The following is a 21706-nucleotide window of genomic DNA, read 5'->3' on the forward strand; positions in this document are numbered from 1 at the left end:
AGAGGAAGAGACGCAGGTACAGAGGACACAGAGCGGGATGACTCGTGAGGATCGGCAGAAGGCGAGGGGGAAAGCTGCCGTTACCGTCAATATTACTCACAATCATTGGACAATAAATTAGACAAGGTACGATCACGAATATCCTACCAAAGGGACATTAAAAACTGTAATATCCTATGTTTCACGGAATCGTGGCTGAATGACGTGGATCCATGACATGGATATTCAGCTAGCGGGATATACACTGCACAGGCAAGATAGAACAGCACACTCCGGTAAGACGAGGGGGGGCAGTCTGTGCATATTTGTAAACAACAGGTGGTGGAGGAAATCTAAGGAAGTCTAAGGAAGATTTTGCTTGCCTGAAGTAGAGTATATTGTGATAAATTGCAGGCCACACTACTTGCCTATAGAGGTTTCAGCTATACTTTTCATGGCTGTTTATTTACCACCACAGACAGACGCTGGCACTAAGACCGCACTCAGTCAGCTGTATAAGGAAATAACCAAACAGGCAACCAACCACTCACCCAGAGGCGGTGCTCCTAGTGGCCAGAGACTTTAAAGCAGGGACATTTAAATCAGTTCTACCTAATTTCTATCAACATGTTAAATGTGCAACCAGAGGGGAAAAACTTCTAGTACACCTGTACTCCACACAGAGAGAGGCGTACAAAGCTCTCCCTCATCCTCCATTTGATAAATCCGACCACAACTCTATCCTCCTGATTCCTGCTTACAAGCAAAAATGAAAGCAGGAAGCACCAGTGACTCGGTCTATAAAAAAGTGGCCAGATGAAGCAGATGCTAAACTACAGGACTGTTTTGTTATCACAGACTGGAACATGTTCCGGGATTCTTCCAATGGCATTGAGGAGTACACCACATCAGTCACCTGCTTTATCAATAAGTGCATTGAGGACGTCGTCCCTACAGTGACTGTACGTACATACCCCAACCAGAAGCCATGGATTACAGGCAACATTCACACTGAGCTAAAGGGTAGAGCTGCCGCTTTCAAGGTGCGGGACTCTAACCCGGAAGCTTATAAGAAATCCTGCTATGTTTCGAGGCAAGCAACACTGTGGCATGCATGAGACCATCAGCTGTTCTGGACGACTGTGATCACGCTCTTCGTAGCCGACGTGAGTAAGACCTTTAAACAGGTCAACATTCACAAGGCTGCTGGGCCAGACGGATTATCAGGACGTGTGCTCCAGGCATGTGCTGACCAACTGGCAGGTGTTCACTGACCTTTTCAACATGTCCCTGATTGAGTCTGCCTCAATAACTACAGACCCGTAGCACTCATGTCCGTAGCCATGAAGTGCTTTGAAAGGCTGGTAATGGCTCACATCAACACCATTATCCCAGAAGTCCTAGACCCACTCCAATTTGTATACTGCCCAAACAGATCCACAGATGATGCAATCTCTATTGCACTCCACACTGCCCTTTCCCACCTGGACAAAATGAACACCTATGTGAGAATGCTATTCATTGACTACAGCTCAGCGTTCAACACCATAGCTCATCACTAAGCTAAAGATCCTGGGACTAAACACCTCTCTCTGCAACTGGATCCTGGACTTCCTGACGGGCCGCCCCCAGGTGGTGAGGGTAGGTAGCAACATATCTGCCACGCTGATCCTCAACACTGGAGCCCCCCAGGGGTGAGTGCTCATTCCCCTCCTGTACACCCTGTTCACCCACGACTGCATGGCCAGGCATGACTCCAACACCATCAAGTTGTGCCAGAATAACAACCTATCCCTTAACGTAACCAAGCCTAAGGAGATGATTGTGGACTACAGGAGGAGGAGGACCGAGCACACCTCCATTCTCATCAACGGGGCTGTAGTGGAGCAGGTTGAGAGCTTCAAGTTCCTTGGTGTCCACATCACCAACAAACTAGAATGGTCCAAACACACCAAGACAGTTGTGAAGAGGACACGACAAAGCCTATTTCCCCCTCAGGAAACTAAAAGATTTGGCATGGGTCCTCAGATCCTCAAAAGGTTCTACAGCTGCAACATCACTGCTGTATCACTGCTTGGTACGGCAATTGCTCGGCCTCCGACCTCAAGGCACTACAGAGGGTAGTGTGTATGGCCCAGTACATCACTGGGGCTAAGCTGCCTGCCATCCAGGACCTCTACACCAGGCGGTGTCAGAGGAAGGCCCTAAAAATTGTCAAAGACCCCAGTCATAGACAGTTCTCTCTACTCCCGCATGGCAAATGGTACCGGAGTGCCAAGTCTAGGACAAAAATGCTTCTCAACAGTTTTTACCCCCAAGCCATAAGACTCCTGAACAGGTAATCAAATGTCTACCCGGACTATTTGCATTGTTTTCCACCCACAACCTCTCTTTTACACTGCTGCTACTCTCTGTTTATCATATATGCATAGTCACTTTAACTATACATTCATGTACATACTACCTCAATTGGGCCGACTAACCAGTGCTCCCGCACATTGGCTAACCGGTCAATCTGCATTGTGTCCCGCCACCTGCCAACCCCTCTTTTACGCTACTGCTACTCTCTGTTCATCATATATGCATAGTCACTTTAACCATATCTACATGTACATACTACCTCAATCAGCCTGACTAACCGGTGTCTGTATATAGCCTCGCTACTGTTATTTTTCAGTCTTTTTACTTTTTATTTCTTTACTTACCTATTGTTCACCTAATAACTTTTTTGCACTATTGGTTAGAGCCTGTAAGTAAGCATTTCACTGTAAGGTTGTATTCCTTGTTGTATTCGGTGCACTTGACAAATAGACTTTGATTTGATTTGTAGGCTTGTTAGTTTAGCTGAAGAGTTATGCTTATAAGTCCTGTGCCATTATTTTATATGATTTTATAGTAAGAAAAATATAATTGAACTTAGCTGAATAAAATAGAAAGGATATTTTTCCCATGACAGAGCGAGTGGGCATTTGAAGTGGCTATGTTGAGCGTAAAAGGGACAATTTGAAACAGGTTATATATACTAGATTTAGAGTTATTTGGCAGCTTTAGTTGTGAAAGATACAAGAATGTCTTAGAAATCAAAACAGGGGTGCATTGTCAGTTTGAAGACAGTAGAATCTAGTGTAGATCTGATGCACAATACACACAGTTGTCTTGATGTTCTGTCTGGTGACCTAGTTTTTGGGCTTTTCCTGATGCCTATCTATTGACATATACTGACTGTACTTTACCTTATCTCTCCCCCCAGGCCTCAGCTACTGGTGCTACTGAAGTTGGATTCAGACCTGGGGGTGAAACACCCTCGTCTGCTGTCCTTCACCACCCAGCTGAAGGCAGGGAAAGGCCTGACCATCGTCAGCTCTGTGCTTGAGGGCACCTACATGACCCTGGGAGCTGAGGCCAAGAGCGCAGAGCAGGTGAGACTGAGACACTCATATCACATGATCATGGCGGCAGGGAATTCGTATCCATTGTTGGGATTTGTTACTTGGGAAAGTCATATTTTACTCCTTACTTTCAAAGTAACACGTTACTTTATGAAAATGACTTTGTGCAGAGTAACGCGTTATATTACTTTTTAAGTTACTTTCTTTCACAAACACCCTCATGTGAATCTTGACAACAAGACATGTTGGTCATCCTTCAATTTAATAATGTAGAAGAGGATACAATACTAATGATATGACAGACACAAAATCTATTTTTTTTCTCTTTAAAACTAGAATAGCCGGGCCTCGACAAATTCGAATTGACCAATGCTGCAGGCATTTATTTTACCAGTCTAAGTCCATTTAATATACACCATCACAAAGAAATCTATTATTATTTCCATTTATGCAGGCCTTAAAAAACTTTATGCAACAAATAAAATGTATTTCAAAAGAAGAGAATAGCATATTTTTTGTTGAATTATGTTACTGTGCTTAGTAGCCTAGGCTATGTGGTGTGAAATCAAATCAACAATAGCATAGTTAATTTGTTTATGTAAAAGACAATACACTCTTTTTAAATTCCCCTTATTGCAGTCAGTCACACAGTTAGGTCCATAATTATTGGCAACCTTGATAAATATGAGCAAAAAAGACTGCGTAAAATAAATACAAGTACTGAGTGATATTCTATGCTCAAAATTATTGGTATATTATTTTATACTAATACAATTGCTCAGAAAAATAGATTTTATTGAAACATTTTTTTTTAAGAATCTCGAAAGATAACGGTCAAAATTATTGTCACCTCTGTTTTCCATACTCTAGCACCCTCCCCTTGCGAGGATAACATCACTGATATTTTCATACATACATACATACATACTAGGGATGCACGATATATCGGTGAACATATCGGAATCGGCCCGATATTAGCTAAAAATGCCAAAATTGATATCGGCCCGATGTCTAGTTTAACGCCAGATGTGCAAAACCAATGTCAAAGCTGACGTGCATACCTATATAACAAAGGTACATGACGTAAATGACGATACGTGCAACACAGCATTCCTAAACTTGCCCACAATGTCAGCTGTGTGGATCGAGCAGTGAACAAGTCAAGCAGTCATTTGAAAGAGTAACAATATTTCAGCGAGACAACTCAAAGGCGAATTCCTTGATAATGGTTTTCATTGTCCTTGACAATCAACCAATCTCTGTCATGGTAGATGACAATACCGCGTTGGTAATAAAGCATAATTTGTTCGACCGCAGCTTCTGGAGTAGCTAGCTTTTACCTTGGTACCTAGCTAGCATCAATACAACCAGCCTGCAAACAATGACCTCTTGCACTTAGACCACAGCGTCCATGGGTGTGTGTTAACTATTTAACTGTACTAGAATGCTTAAAAGGTCGCTAAAATGTTTAATATCAGGTATCGGGTTTTTTGGCAAAGAAATTATCGGATATCGGCCAAAACTGTAATATCGGTGCATCACACATACATACATACATACATACATACATACATACATACATACATACATACATACATACATACATACATACATACATACATACATACATACATGCATACATGCATGCAGCAGGAGCGGTAGAGATGGTCGGCTATAAAAAGCCAACTGACATTTACTCCTGATGTGCTGACCTGTTGCACCCTCGACATCCACTGTGATTTATTATTATTTGACCCTGCTGGTCATTTATGAACATTTGAACATCTTGGCTATGTTCTGTTATAATCTCCACCCGGCACAGCCAGAAGAGGCTCCACCCCTCATAGCCTGGTTCCTCTCTAGGTTTCTTGGTAGGTTCTGGCCTTTCTAGGGAGTTTTTCCTAGCCACCGTGCTTCTACACCTGCATTGCTTGCTGTTTGGGGTTTTAGGCTGGGTTTCTGTACAGCACTTTGAGATATCAGCTGATGTAAGAAGGGCTTTATAAATAAATGTGATTTGATCTGTACCAGTCAAAAGTTTGGACACCTACTCATTCAGGGGTTTTTCTTAATTTTTTACTATTTTCTACATAGAGAAGACATCAACACTATGAAATAATACATATGGAATCATGTAGTAACCAAAAAAGTTCAGCGTGAATAGCACAGCAGTGTTGCAGTTCTTCAAACACTCAATTTTCTACCATACCCCGTTCAAAGGCAATTCATTATTTGGCTTACCCATTCACCCTCTGAATGGCACACACACAATCCATGCCCAAAAAAATTCAAGACTTAAAAATCCTTCTTTAACCTGTCTCCTCCTTCATCTATACTGATTGAAGTGGATTTAACAAGTAACATCAAGAAGGGATCATGGCTTTCACCTGGTCAGTCTATGTCATGGAAAGAGCAGGTGTTCTTAATGTTTTATATACTCAGTGTACATGTAAACACTGCTGAAAAAGTAACTGGTAGCAGCAATATATAAATACTTATGGTAATAGACTACTGGCATATATTAATGTGTATGTATAAACATGTAAACAGTAGTAATAGTGACCAGTAGCAGGATAAATAGATAAATACTAATGGTAATCAATAATCAATGGACAGCAGTGTAATGCAGTAATACATCGGTGGAGACCTGTGGATGGTCTGTGTGGATAGTCTGTGGGAGAGGGAGAGCAGTAGTTGTTAGCCATTTAACAGTCTTATGGCTGGCCAGGGGATAGAAGCTGTTTAGGAGTCTGTTGGTCTGAGCCTTGATGCACCGGTACTGCCTGCCGGATGTGAGCATGGAGAACAGTCCATCTCTCGGGTGGCTGGAGTCTTTGTCAAGCAGGCGTTTGGCAAGCACACTACAAGTGCTAGTATATGCATTATTATCCCTGACTCTAACAGGCTTGCTTACTCCTTTGCTTTCACCTCATTGAGGTGTATTGAGTTCTCAATTCATGATCTCAAAACAGAAAGCTCTGCCACCTGCTGGCAGGTCAGAGGGGTGCACTGAAACATCATAGAGGCAAGCTGTTAGAGATGAGTACTGGTGATCCATTGTGATCCATGTAGATTTTATATGTTTTTTTTACCTGCTGCAAAGCCAATTGCCCTCTGGGACAAAATGTTACAACTTTATACATAATTACATAATTCTCTGTGCACCTCACTCTCTGTCCTCTTCCTCGTCCCAGATTACAGTCTGATGAAAGCTGCATTTCAGTCTTGTTCTGTCATGCTACCCTCTGGCCAAATTCAATGATATGTTCTGACTAGTCTATTTCAAGTACGAAGAGGTCAATAAAACGCTTTGTGCCATCTAACTCCACTGGCTCCGTAAAGATTCCTGCAGTCAGCTGTATAGATGTTTCCAATTATTAGCCATACATGTTGAAACATTATTTTGGTCACTCACTCTTGACTTAAGGTCCAAGTTTAGAAAGCATTTATAAAGACTTACATCCCATGGGTGATTTTTCTTCATACTTTCTGCATAGTACAGTGGCAAGAAAAAGTAAGAACCCTTTGGAATTACCTGGATTTGATCAAATGTAATCTGATCATCTAAGTCACAACAATACACACACAGTGTGCTTAAACTAATAACACACATATTATTGTATTTCTCTTGTCTATATTGAATATATAATTTAAACATTTACTGTGTAGGTTGGGAAAAGTATGTGAACCCCTAGGCTAATGACTTCTCCGAAAGCTAATTGGTCCAATCAATGAGACGAGATTGGAGATGTTGGTTAGAGCTGCCTTGCCTTATAAAAAACACTCACAAGAAGCACTGCCTGATGTGAACCATGCCTCGAACAAAAGAGATCTCAGAAGACCTAAGATTAAGAATTGTTGACTTGCATAAAGCTGGAAAGGGTTACAAAAGTTCCTCTAAAAACCTTGTTGTTCATCAGTCCATGGTAAGACAAATTGTCTATAAATGGAGGAAAAGTTCAGCACTCTAGTCTCCCTAGGAGTGGCCGTCCTGCAAAGAAGGCTGCAAGAGCACAGCGCAGAATGCTCAATGAGGTTAAGAAGAATCCTAGAGTGTCAGCTAAAGACTTACAGAAATCTCTGGAACATGCTAACATCTCTATTGACGAGTCAACGATACGTAAAACACTAAACAAGAATGGTGTTCATGGGAGGACACCACGGAAGAAGCCACTGCTGTCCAAAAACAACATTGGTGCACGTCTGAAGTTTGCAAAAGTGCACCTGGATGTTCTACAGCGCTACTGGCAAAATATTCTGTGGACAGATGAAACTACAGTTGAGTTGTTTGGAAGGAACAACAACAACAACACTATGTGTGGAGAAAAAAGGCACAGCACACCAACATCAAAACCTCAACCCAACTGTATGGTGCAGGGAGCATCATGGTTTGGGGCTGCCTCAGGGCCTGGACAGCTTGCTATCATCGATGGAAAAATGAAATCCCAAGTTTAACAGGAAAATGTTAGGCTATCTGTCCGCCAATTGAAGCTCAGCAGAAATTGGGTGATGCAACAGGACAACGACCCAAAACACAGAAGTAAATCAACAACAGAATGGCTTCAACAGAAGAAAATATGACTACTGGAGAGTCCTGACCTCAACCCGATTGAGATGCTGTGGCATGACCTCATAGAGCAGTTCACACCAGACATCCCGAGAATATTGCTGAACTGAAACAGTTTTGTAAAGAGGAATGGTCCAAAATTCCTCCTGCCCTTTGTGCAGGTCTGGTTGAGGTTATTGCTGCCAAAGTAGGGTCAACCAGTTATTAAATCCAAGGGTTCACATACTTTTTTCACCCTGCACTGTGAATGTATACACAGTGTGTTCAATAAAGACATGAAAACGTATAATTGTTTGTGTTATTAGTTTAAGCAGACTGTGTTTGTCTATTGTTGTGATCTAGATGAAGATCAGATAATTTTATGACCAATTTATGCAGAAATCCAGGTATTTCCAAAGGGTTCACTTACTTTTTCTTGCCACTGTATTCTTGCATCAAATGTTTCATCCACTATCGGTATTTTGAAAGTGTTTATTTTCACTTTCCCATCGATTCATCCTCCTCTTCACTCTTTCATTATATTTTCTCCTGATGTTTTTTGTCTTTTCTTGGTGCAGAACGTTAAGTCGGCTATGCACCTGGAGCGTACCAAAGGTTTCTGCCACGTGGTGGTGTCCTCTAACCTGCGGGATGGTTTCTCCCACCTGATCCAGTCGGCAGGGCTGGGGGGCATGAAACACAACGCCGTTCTCATGGCCTGGCCTGGGGGCTGGAAACAGGCTGAGGACTCCTACCCCTGGAAGAACTTCATTGGTACACACACCATACTCTAGTATCCTCCACACTACACACCATCGTTTGCTATACTAGTCTACAGTAGATTTAAGGAGCATCAAGTATGTCATAATAAGTAGCCTCTGACAACATCCACATACATTTGAAAAATTAAGCTAGCGTAGCTATCTATTGAGATTTGGTTTTAGGTTCTGAGAACATTTTTGTATGTTTATAGGCCGGGTTAAGAGTTTTTCCTGACCAAATTACCTGACCAGAGTCAGTCAAAACTGTGGGGCCTAATTATGTGGGTTTCTTGCACTGATAACAATACAAGCAGTACAGTAAATATCCTCCTTATCCCACAGAGACAGTGAGAGAGACTACGTCAGCCCATCAGGCCCTGTTGGTTGCTAAGAACATTGACAAGTTCCCCTGCAACCAGGACCGTCTGGGGGAGGGCACCATAGACGTGTGGTGGATTGTTCACGATGGAGGTCTTCTCATGCTGCTGCCTTTCTTACTGCGCCAACACAAGGTATTGTGGCATTGGCACCATATGCCTTTGGGTACTGTATACTGTTGCTTTGTAAAAAAAGAAGAAAAAGTATGTACACACTACATTCTAATAATGGCCAGAAATGTTTTTTGTTAATTGCAAGGGGCCATTAAACAATTTCCACAACTGATATTGGACTGAAGCACTATATCATTTAGAACAGTTTCATAGACGCTCATAGTATCTTTCCTTTTTTTCTATCTCTCTGTTCCTTGTCTGTCCCAGGTGTGGAGGAAGTGTAAGATGCGTATCTTCACAGTGGCTCAGATGAATGACAACAGTATTCAGATGAAGAAGGACCTGCAGATGTTCCTGTATCACCTCCGTCTCAACGCTGTAGTGGAGGTGGTGGAGATGGTAAGCAGCTGCACTCACACTTAATCATACCTGCTATAGTATAAATAAGAAACCACTTGTCAACGGTTTTGCCCCCTTTTTTTGCCAGTTTCTTTGTATTTCTGTCCTCAGCACGATAGTGACATTGCAGCATTCACCTATGAGAAGACCCTGGTGATGGAGCAGCGCTCTCAGATGCTGAAACAGATGCAGCTGTCCAAAACCGAGCGGGAGAGAGAGGTAATGTGATGCTCAACTCTTGTCAGGTTCTGTTTAACCTACAGGAGGTTGGTGGTTTGGGGAGGACGGGTTCATAGTAATGGCTGGAATGGAATCAATGGAATGGTATCATACTCATCGTGTTTCCATGTGTTTGATACCATTCCATTTACTCCATTCCATCCATTATTATGAGCCGTCCTCCCCTTAGCAGCCTCCTGTGGTGTAACCAGGTGATTCAATAGTGGACAACAAAAGGGAAACGGCGCACACTGCTGCTCACGATCCCAGGTGATTCTATATGGAACAGTTCGACCCTTCATCAGGCATCCATATCCAGGTGGGGGCGGAAGGCTAATGAAACGGGAGGTAAAATTATATAACGTAGGTTCACAAAAGTATCAAAATATATGATCATACACAAGGAAGGTGATCAGTATTTACGCTAATATACACACACAATATTCAGTTAGGATAAGACACAATATGTACATTTTGAAACTGAAGGGTTTAAGTCAAAACATTGTTGTAAATAAAATCACCTGGGAGCATGAGCAGCAGTATACTGTGTTTTCCTACATCTCCAGCACCTGCAGAAAGTACCTGGATGTGTGTATTTTCTTCAGCTTTTGTACAATAGTGGATAAAACATCATTATATTGACAAGTGAACACTTGGTCACTGCTTTGAATGTTGACTGTAGGCCTATGCACAGTATTTAAATCAAGGACGGGGACAAAGGTTGCACTTCACACGCGGGATAGATCATATTTTTGTTCATTCCTGTTACAGTAGTTCTTCCTTGTTGTTTGTGGCTCGTAATATGGACTGACTGTTGTGACATTTTGGCCTGTCCTGATTTCCTGCTGCTGTGTTGGATGTTCTGGGCTCGCATCGGGTTGGGCTTCAGATTCAGAGCATCACAGACGAGTCACGTAACTCCATCGAGAAGAAGAAGTCCTCCGTGGTGGAGACACTACAGGCCTCAAACACACTACAGGTCCCAAGCCTGTCCATATCCATGGACATACGGGAAGATGAGGAGGTAGCCCAGCAGCCATGTGATGTGTCTGCCTCAGAACCATCCCATAAACATCCCATAAGCAATCTCCCTTCCCTCTCCACCCTTTAGCCCATCCTCATGCCTGTATCTGACATGGACAGAGCCACAGCTATTAAGTATTTTTCTAAAAAAGCTGTGATTTGTCAATTCTTGAGGAAATCGTAAGGAATGACTAAGGTGTTCCAGTAAAAGCGTACCCCAATACTGTATGTGTTTCTGGAAGCAGCGCCCTGAACCATTACTCAATGAATATGACTGTGGCAAAAGAATGAAAGAGAACTGAATTATAGGATTTCTATGGCTGTGGTCCTCTTGTGTCCTTGTCACCCTACTCCTGCATCCACTTACGTGAGAGTTATCGGCTCAGTAACTTTGTAGCAAGTATTACACTTAGATCTTTTTACAACAATCTTCTTAGAACCAAAAACTTAGAACGTTCTTGGTGCGCTGGCCAAACCGCCAACCCCAAGCCTCCAACTTCAATTTGGATTAGAAATGTAATCCCATTTTTCCTAATTGTTTCCATCATTTTCATTTTTCAACTTCACTTTGATTTATTTGTAGTATGTTTTATTATTATTGTTTGCTATAGTACACTTTATTTTGTTTCTATTTCATGCATTGTTTTTATGGAGCTTTGTTATTTTAACGTTGAAGCATTGAAATGTACAGTAATATTTCATGCCTTTTCCATGGAGTAGACAGATGAACGAATGCAACCATGAGAATGTAATCCATAATCCATTATGGATCTATTGCTTGGATTAACATTATCATTATTGCCGATAATGCAAAACATAAGGATAGTCTCCATTCTACAGTTGTGCCAGCCTCCTGATCCTATCTGACAGGAGGCACTGCTTTGTTTAGCATCCTGCCTGGGTCTGTAGTGACACCAGTGTTATCCCCCAGGCTCAGCTGATCACTAAACTGGGCACTAAGTCCCATGCCAACCTCAGTGACACAGCTACCGCCACTTCCGACCACCATGTCCACATGACCTGGACCAAAGACAAGCTGATCGCCGAGAGGAACCGTAAACGCGGCGAGCCGAACGTGGGCGTGAAGGACCTCTTCAATATGAAACCGTAAGTATCTCCCCTAGAGACTCACACGGCAGTACACTGTCAGACATACCCCTTTCACACTACTGAACTGAGTCTTACTGTTCTGTACTGGCCTGGTTATGGTAGTGTGAAAATGGTATTAGCACTGCCAACAGAAACTACTCAATCCATAGATGCACCTGTCTAGTGCACATATAGAATAATGGTTACAATAGCTACAGTACTGTTACATACTTGAAATATCTAGACTGAGTATGATGTACCTTTACTTGAACTATACTCGGTTCTCAGGATGTTCAGACTAGTCAATTATCAGGTGTGCCTTGCATTGATGCCCTGTTCTCCCTATTTGTGTCTGAAATGTGTGATTAACCATGGTGAGATGTATATATTATAAACATACCTATGTTTTGTTTTGTTTCCTCTCTTCTAGAGAGTGGGAGAGTCTGTAAGTCAAGTTTCCCTTAGTCTTAAGTATGTGTGTGATCCTTTTCCCCCCCTCATGTCGTGACCTTATAGTTTTTCTTAGTGCAAAGAGGGGTGTGTGGTGTCTTTCTTCACTTCTCTCCTCCTCCTCTTCCAACAGCATGTATAGTTCTCTCTCTTAGTTGATTTACGTGGAAAAGATAACATTCACTCAGCATGTGTGACCTTGCCTAACTTGCCTAGACTATTTTATATATGCTTATAATGGTAAGCATATATACAGTACCAGTCAAAAGTTTGGACACACCTACTCATTCAAAGGTTTCTTTATTTTTACTTCTATCTACATTGTAGAATAATAGTGAAGACATCAAAACTATGAAATAACACATATGGAATCATGTAGTAACCAAACAAATCTAAATATATTTTATATTTGAGACTCTTCAAAGTAGCCACCCCTTGCCTTGATGACAGCTTTGCACACTCTTGGCATTCTCTCAACCAGATTCATGAGGAATGCTTTTCTAACAGTCTTCAAGGAGTTCCCACACATGCAGAGTGCTTGTTGGCTGCTTTTCCTTCACTCTGCTGTCCAACTCATCCCAAACCATCTCAATTGGGATGAGGTCCGGTGATTGTGGAGGCCAGGTCATCTGATGCAGAACTCCATCCCTCTCCTTCTTGGTCAAATAGCCCTTACACAGCCTGGAGGTGTGTTTTGGGTCATTCTCCTGTTGAAAAACAAATGATAGTCCCACTGAGCGCAAACCAGATGGGATTGCGTATCGCTGCAGAATGCTGTGGTAGCCATGCTGGTTTAGTGTGCCTTGAACTCTAAATAAATCACTGACGGTGTCACCAGCAAAGCACCCCCCCACATCATCACACCTCCTCCTTCATGGCGGGAACCACATATGCAGAGATTATCCATTCACCTACTCAGCGTCTCACAAAGACACGGCGGTTGGAACCAAAAATATCAAATTTTGACTCATCAAACCAAAGGACAGATTTCCACCAGTCTAATGTCCATTGCTTGTGTTTCTCTGCCCAAGCAAGTCTCTTCTTTTTATTGGTGTCCTTTAGTAGTGGTTTCTTTGCAGCAATTTGACCATGAAGGCCTGATTTATGCAGTCTCCTCTAAACAGTTGATGTGGAGATGTGTCTGTTACTTGAAGTCTGTGAAGCATTTATTTGGGCTGTAATCTGAGGTGCATGTAACTCTAATGAACTTATCCCCTGCAGCAGAGGTAATTCTGGGTCTTCCTTTCCTGTGGCTGTTCTTATGAGAGACAGTTTCATAATAGTGTTTGATGGTTTTTGCAACTGCGCTTGAAGAAACTTTAAAAGTTATTGAAATTTTCCGGATTGACTGACCTTCATGTCTTAATGTAATGATTCTCTTTGCTTATTTGAGCTGTTCTTGCCATAATATGGACTTGGTCTTTTACAAAAATAGGGCTATCCTCTGTATACCCACACCTACCATGTCACAACACAACTGATTGGCTTAAGAAGGAAAGAAATTCCACAAATTAACTTTTAACAAGGCACACCTGATAATTGAAATGCATTCCAGGTGACTACCTCGTGAAGCTGGTTGAGAGAATGCCAAGAGTGTGCAAAGCTGTCATCAAGACAAAGGGGTGGCTACTTTTTTTGGATTTGTTTAACACTTTTGTTGTTTACCACTGTACATGATTCCGTATTCTTTCATAGTTTTGGTGTCTTCACTATTATTATACAATGTAGAAAATAGTACAAATAAAGTAAAACCCTTGAATGAGTAGGTGTGTCAACTTTTGACTGGTACTAAAAATACAGTTGAAGTCGGAAGTTTACATACACTTAGGTTAGAGTCATTAAAACTCGTTTTTCAACCACTCCACAAATTTCTTGTTAACTAACTATAGTTTTGGCAAGTCGGTTAGGACATCTACTTGGTGCATGACACAAGTCATTTTTCCAACAATTGTGTACAGACAGATAATAATACATATATAATTCACTGTATCACAATTCCAGTGGGTCAGAAGTTTACATACACTTAAGTTGACTGTGCCTTTAAACAGCTTGGAATGTAATGGCTTTAGAAGCTTCTGACATCCTTTGACTCAATTGGAGGTGTACATGCAGATGTATTTCAAGGCCTACCTTCAAACTCAGTGCCTCTTTGCATGACATCATGGGAAAATCAAAAGAAATCAGCCAAGACCTCAGAAAATAAATTGTAGACCTCCACAAGTCTGGTTCATCCTTGGGAGCAGTTTCCAAACACCTGAAGCTACCACGTTCATCTGTACAAACAATAATTTGCAAGTATAAACACCATGGGACCACGCAGCCGTCATACGGCTCAGGAAGGAGACGCGTTCTGTCTCCTAGAGATGAACATACTTTGGTGCGAAAAGTGCAAATCAATTCCAGAACAACCGCAATGGATCTAGTGAAGATGCTAGAGGAAACCGGTACAAAAGTATCTATATCCACGGTAAAACGAGACCTATATTGTCATAAGGCCGCTCTGCATGGAAGAAGCCACTGCTCCAAAACCACCATAACAATCCAGATTACGGTTTGCAACTGCACATGTGGACAAAGATTGTACTTTGTCCTCTGGTCTGATGAAACAAAAATAGTTTGGCCATAATGACCATTGTTATGTTTGGAGGGAAAAGGGGGAGGCTTGCAAGCCGAAGAACACCATCCCAACCGTGAAGCACAGGGTTGGCAGCATCATGTTGTGGGGGTGCTTTGCTCCATGAGGGACTGGTGCACTTCAGAAAATAGATGGCATCATGAGGGAGGGAAATTATGTGGATATATTGAAGCAACATCTCAAGACATCAGTCAGGAAGTTAAAGCTTGGTCGCAAATGGGTCTTCCAAATGGACAATGACCCCAAGCATACTTCCAAAGTTGTGGCAAAATGGCTTAAGGACAACAAAGTCAGGGTATTGTGTGGCCATCATAAAGCCCTGCCCTCAATCCTATAAAAAATGTGTGGGCAGAACTGAAAAGGTGTGTGCGAGCAAGGAGGCCTACAAACCTGACTCAGTTACACCAGCTCTGTTAGGAGGAATGATCCAAAATTCCCCCAACTTATTGTGGGAAGCTTGTGGAATGCTACCTCAAACGTTTGACCCAAGTTACACTCAATTAGTATTTAAATTGATTGTAATCTTCTGACCCACTGGGAATGTGATGAAATAAATAAAAGCTGATATAAATTATTCTCTCTACTATTATTCTGACATTTCATATTCTTAAAATAAAGTGGTGATCCTAACTGACCTAAGATTGGGAATTTTTCTAGGATTCAATGTCGGGAATTGTGAAAAACTGAGTTTAAATGTATTTGGCTAAGGTGTATGTAAACTTCCGAATTCAACTATATCTAACAAATATGCCTTGAGGCGTGATATTATTCTTGTCAAATCAACAATTACTTCTGCCTGCAATATTCCTTAACTAGATTTAGTTAAGCCTACTGTTACATGCAGTATCAACATGACATTACTCCTGAACCATGTTTTATCAGTATAATCTATAGTATGGCTATGGAGGCATTTGTTATACATTACTTAGGGTAGCTAATTGGCTTACTGTACATTTTTGCCATGATACCGTCAAGTCACGTATCATGAATGCTTATGACAGGTATGATGTCATGTTTATAGTAGAAGCCTGTAGTAGAATATAAGGCATACAATGTATCCCTATTCCTTATATAATGCACTACATTTGACCAGGGCCTGGTCAAATTTTAGTGCACTATATAGGGAAAATGTATTTATTTATCTGTTATTTTACCAGGTAAGTTGACTGAGAACACGTTCTTATTTGCAGCAACGACCTGGGGAATAGTTACAGGGGAGAGGAGGGGGATGTAAATTGGGGATTATTAGGTGACCGTGATGGTTTGAGGGCCAGATTGGGAATTTAGCCAGGACACCGGGGTTAACACACCTACTCTTACGATAAGTGCCATGGGATCTTTAATGACCTCAGAGTCAGGACACCCGTTTAACGTCCCAACCCGAAAGACAGCACCCTACACAGGGCAGTGTACCCAATCACTGCCCTGGGGCATTGGGATATTTTTTTAGACCAGAGGAAAGAGTGCCTCCTACTGGCCCTACAACACCAGCAGCACCTGGTGTCCCATCCAGGAACTGACCAGGACCAACCCTGCTTAGCTTCAGAAGCAAGCCAGCAGTGGTATGCAGGGTGGTATGCTGCTGGCAATTTAAAAAACGGTGCCTTTTGGGGCTCAATCCAAGTAGAAGACATGAAAGTTGTTATTCTTGAGTTTAACCTGTTATTTTTCCTATTTTGTAGGAACCAGTCTAACGTGAGGAGGATGCACACCGCGGTCAAGTTGAATGAGGTTGTGGTCAACAAATCCCAGGGAGCTCAGCTGGTGCTGCTGAACATGCCTGGACCGCCCAAAAACAAGGGTGGTGACGAGAATTGTATCCTTTTTTTAAACCACTAGTATACTCTGAACTGGATAACGGAGTGTCCACTGTCTGAGTCAGTATCATCTTACAGTAATAAATAGACTGACAGGGACTGAAGCTATGATGTACAGTGCTGTGAAAACACATTTTCTACCTTTAATTTTCTCTATTTTTGCAAATTTTTCACGCTGAATGTTAACAGATCTTCAACCAAAACATAATATTAGATACAGGGACTGAACAAATAACACAAAAATTGGATACCTATTTATTTATTAAACAAAATTAAGCAACACTCAGTTCCCCTGTGTGGAAAAGTATTTACCCCCTTACACTCATTAACTGGTTGTACCACTTTTAGCTGCAATCAAACACTTCTTGTAGATGTTGATCAGTCTCTAATTTCTGTGGAGGAATTTTGGTCCACTGGTCCATGCAGAACTCCTTTAACTCAGTAACAATTGTGCCCTTTTTATTTATTTATTTTTGTTACCTTTATTTAACTAGGCAAGTCAGTTAAGAACAAATTCTTATTTTCAATGATGGCATTAGGAACAGTGGATTAACTGCCTTGTTCAGGGGCAGAACGACAGATTTTTACCTTGCCAGCACGGGGATTCGAGCTTGCAACCTTTCGGTTACTAGTCCAACGCTCTAACCACTAGGCTACCTGCCGCTTTTCAAGCATGAACTGCTCGTTTCCGGTCCTGCTACAACATCTAAATTGGATTTTGGTCTGGACTTTGACTAGGCCATTCCACAATGTTATATTTGTTGCTTTTAAGTCATTCTTATGTAGAATTTGTGTGTTTTTGGTTCATTGTCTTGTTGCATGACCCAGCTGGGCTTCAGCTCAGACAGATGGCCTAACATTCTCCTGTAGAATTCTCTGATACAAAGCAGAATTCATGGTTCCTTCAATGATGGCAAGTTGTCCAGGTCCTGAGGCAGCAAAACATCCCCAAATCATCACACTACCACCACCACCATGCTTGACCTTTGGTATGAGGAGCTTATTGTGGAATGCAGGGTTTTCGCCAGACATAAATAAGGCATACTTTTATGACTGCTGAATACCAACTATCAATCACAGATCATGTATTTTCAAGTAGAGATACCTGGCGAAGCAACTGCTTGCTATCCCTCTCGAGCTCACATTCTTTTCTATTCTCTTTATGTCCCACACTAACCTATCATAGCATGTGTAAAAGAAACACACACACCGGACAAGTAGAAACGCAATGGATTATGATCGTTGTAGTTAATTACCATGTTTTCTGTGCTAAACTACACTTCATGACAAAAAGTATGTGGACACCTGCTATAACAGCCTCCACTCTTCTGGGAAGACTTTCCTCTAGATGTTGGAACATTGCTGTGGGTACTTGCTTCCATATGAGCCACGAGCATTAGTGAGGCTGGGCACTGATGTTGGGCGATTAGGCCTGGCTCACTGTCGGCGTTCCTATTCATCCCAAATGTGTTTAATGGGGTTGAGGTCAGGGCTCTATGCAGGCCAGCCAATTTCTTCCGCACTGATCTCGACAAACCATTTCTGTATGGACCTAGATTTGTGCACAGGGGCATTGTCATGCTGAATCAAAGTTGGAAGCACAGAATCATCTAGAATGTTATTGTGTGCTGTATTGTTAAGATTTCCATTTCATGAAGCTCCTGGCGAACAGTTCTTGTGCTGACATTGCTTCCAGAGGCAGTTTGGAACTTGATAGTGAGTGTTGCAACCGAGGACAGGTGATTTTTATGTGCATACAGCACTCGGCGGTCCCGTTCTGTGAGCTTGTGTGGCCTACCACTTCGCGGCTGAGCTGTTGTTGCTCCTACACATTTCCACTTCATAGAAACAGCACTTACAGTTGACCGTGGCAGCTCTAGCAGGGCAGAAATTTGACATACTGACTTGTCGGAAAGGTGGCATCTTATGACAGTGTCACTTCGAAAGTCACTGAGCTCTTCAGTAAGGCCATTCTATGACCAATGTTTGTCTATGGAGATTGCATGGCTGTGTGCTTGATTTTATACACCTGTCAGCAAAGGGGTGTCCACATACTTTTGTATAGTGTTATAGACATTGGTCAATTAGTAAAAAAAATAAAATAATCTAGTAATTGCTCAGCACCAATGTTGCGTAACTTTTCAAGTATACAAATGTTATTAGTTAACTCAGGTTCCCTTTATTTAATATTTGGTTTTGGTTGAAGATCTGATAACATTCAGTGTAAAGAATATGCAAATATAGAGAATCCGCAATACATTTTCACAGACGGCATTGTACATAGGCATGAACTGTTGATGAGGAACTGCTTTGAGGTGTCTGCATCTAAATTAAAATTAAAGACTTTTAGGTTATTGCCCCCATGACTTTTACTTTTGATATTTCAAATCACTGTACCATTAGTACTCTTCCACGTCAGTGTCTATGCGGTTGTTTCTCCTTGACCACATGGCCTGTAGACATGGAGTTTCTGGAGGTTCTTATGGATGGACTGGACCGTGTGCTGCTGGTACGTGGCGGAGGCAGGGAGGTGATAACAATCTATTCCTAGCGCCAACAGACACGGGCGGGTATGGTGCAGCCTCAGAGAATCCGGCGAGGTCATCCGGACAAATGGCTGGGCCTCAGCCTCCACCACAGTGCCAGGAGAGGAGTGGGTCGCCCCTATACTGTAGTATGGGAGGATAGTAGGGGGCTGCCTCCACACGCGGAGCAGACTAAGCACACACTGCTGCTGACTGGAGGACAACAGAGGGCACTCTGGATAATCTTTCCATTTCTTATTGTCAGTCGTTAGGAATAGGAATTCTTTCAGTTGAACAAAGTGCATAAGTAATGATATTAGGATGGATAGAGATGACCTCGGATTACATGGCTCAGGACTCTAATGTAGTATGGTCTAGCCTAGCTGACATAGGATGTAGCTTGTAAGTCCAGATAGTAGACGGGTGTTTAAATCCCAAGTTAGGCAGCCTACTGTGGTTGTGCTCTGGAGTGAGCCACTTGCCCTGTAGTGCACTACTTTTGACGAGAGCTCTTATGGGCCCTGGTCAAATGTAATGCACTATATCGGGAATAGGGTGCCATTTGGTAGAACTGGCCTTAAGCATAAGCGGTCGCGTTGGGCCCCACAGCCTCTTGTGAACAAAAAAGGAACTTAGTCGGGGTCTCAACTTTCTGTTATACACGAGGTGAAATTTGGTTGTGCGTCATTATTTCAGTCATAGACCGTCAATCGGTAAACAATGTCAGCCAAAAAAAATGTTGATTGATATTATTTTTGTCAATATATATTTTCTTTTAGGTGGTAGATCAGCTTTAATATCGCAGATGGATTGTGGCTTCCAAACCTCAAACCTCTACATTTTTATATATATTACACAGTACCAGTCAAAAGTTTGGACACGCCTACTCATTCCAGGGTTTTTCTTTATATTTGACTGTTTTCTACATTGTAGAATAATAGTGAAGATATCAGAACTATGAAATAACACACATGGAATCATGTTGTAACCAAAAAAGTGTTAAACAAAACTAAATATATTTTATATTTGAGATTCTTCAAAGTAGCCACCCTTTGCCTTAATGATAGCTTTGCACACTCTTGGCATTCTCTTAACCAATGAGGTAGTACCCTGGAATGAATTTCAATTAGCAGGTGTGCCTTAAGTTATTTTGCGGAATTTCTTTCCTTAATGCGTTTGAGACCATCAGTTATGTTGTGACAAGGAAGGGGTTTTATACAGAAGATAGCCCTATTTGGTAAAAGACCAAGTCCATATTATGGCAAAAGCAGCTTAAATAAGAAAAGAGAAACGACAGTCCACCATTACTTTGTAAGACAAGAAGGTCAGTCAATCCGGAAAAATCAACAAGCGCTATGATGGAACTGGCTCTCATGAGGACCGCCACAGGAAAGGAAGACCCAGAGTAACCTCTGCTGCAGAGGATAAGTAATTCGAGTTAACTGCACCTCAGATTGCAGTCCAAATAAATGTTTCACAAAGTTCAAGTAACAAACAGAAATCTCAACATTCAAAGTTTAGAGGAGACTGCGTAAATCAGGCCTTCATGGTCGAATTGCTGCATAGAAACTACTACTAAAGGAGACCAACAAGAAGAAGAGACTTGATTTGGCCAAGAAACACGAGCAATGGACGTTAGACTGGTAAAAGTCTGTACTTTGGTCTGAACTAAAGTACTGAGTCCAAATGTTTTATTTTTGTTTCCAACCGCCGTGTCTTTTGTGAGACGCGAAGTAGGTGAACGGATGATCTCTGCATGTGTGGTTCCCACCGTGAAGCATGGAGGAGGAGGTGTGGGGGTTCTTTGCTGGTGACACTGCATTCTGCAGCGATACTCCATCCCATCTGGTTTGCGCTTAGTGGGACTATCATTTGTTTTTCAACAGGGCAATGACCCAAAACACACCTCCAGGCTGTGTTTGCACTATTTGACGAATAAGAGTATTGGAGTGCAGCATCAGATGACCTGGCCCCCACAATCACCCAACCTCAGCCCAATTGGGATGTTGGACCGCTGAGTGAAGGAAAAGCAGTACTCAGCATATGTGGGATCTCCTTCAAGAGAGAGCTGTTGAAAAAGCCTTCCTAATAGTTTTGATGTCTTCACTATTGTTCTACAATGTAGAAAATAGTAACAAAATAAATAAAAACCCTTGAATGAGTAGCTGTGTCCCAAACATTTGTGTGTGTGTGTGTGTGAGAGAGAGAAGTCGTAAGTTTACATACAGCTTAGCCAAATACATTTAAACTCAGTTTTTCACAATTCCTGACATTCAATCCTAGTAAAAATTCCCTGTCTTAGGTCAGTTAAGTGTCAGAATAATAGTAGAGAGAATTATTTATTTCAGCTTTTATTTCTTTCATCACATTCCCAGTGGGTCAG

The 21706-nt window shown here is 41.9% G+C and overlaps 1 protein-coding gene across 4 annotated transcripts in view; it reads left to right on the forward strand.

Moving 5' to 3' along the window:
• Positions 1-20284, forward strand: part of LOC110508667 (solute carrier family 12 member 7) — a 79098-nt gene extending 58814 nt beyond the window's left edge. Inside the window, exons 17-26 of one of the 4 annotated variants that reach the window (XM_021589369.2) lie at positions 3230-3398; positions 8493-8688; positions 9018-9187; positions 9434-9565; positions 9677-9784; positions 10674-10808; positions 11739-11914; positions 12327-12341; positions 16664-16797; positions 19258-20284. In XM_021589369.2, the coding sequence (XP_021445044.1) occupies positions 3230-3398; positions 8493-8688; positions 9018-9187; positions 9434-9565; positions 9677-9784; positions 10674-10808; positions 11739-11914; positions 12327-12341; positions 16664-16797; positions 19258-19349 (1327 nt within the window). In that variant the 3' untranslated portion in view covers positions 19350-20284. The remainder of the gene's footprint in view (positions 1-3229; positions 3399-8492; positions 8689-9017; positions 9188-9433; positions 9566-9676; positions 9785-10673; positions 10809-11738; positions 11915-12326; positions 12342-16663; positions 16798-19257) is intronic. The other 3 variants (XM_036967035.1, XM_036967036.1, XM_021589370.2) reach the window with 3 other exon arrangements.
• The last annotated feature ends 1422 nt before the right edge of the window (positions 20285-21706 follow it).

The sequence above is a fragment of the Oncorhynchus mykiss genome, chromosome 28 (assembly GCF_013265735.2).
Source record: "Oncorhynchus mykiss isolate Arlee chromosome 28, USDA_OmykA_1.1, whole genome shotgun sequence".
NCBI classification, from domain to species: domain Eukaryota; kingdom Metazoa; phylum Chordata; class Actinopteri; order Salmoniformes; family Salmonidae; genus Oncorhynchus; species Oncorhynchus mykiss.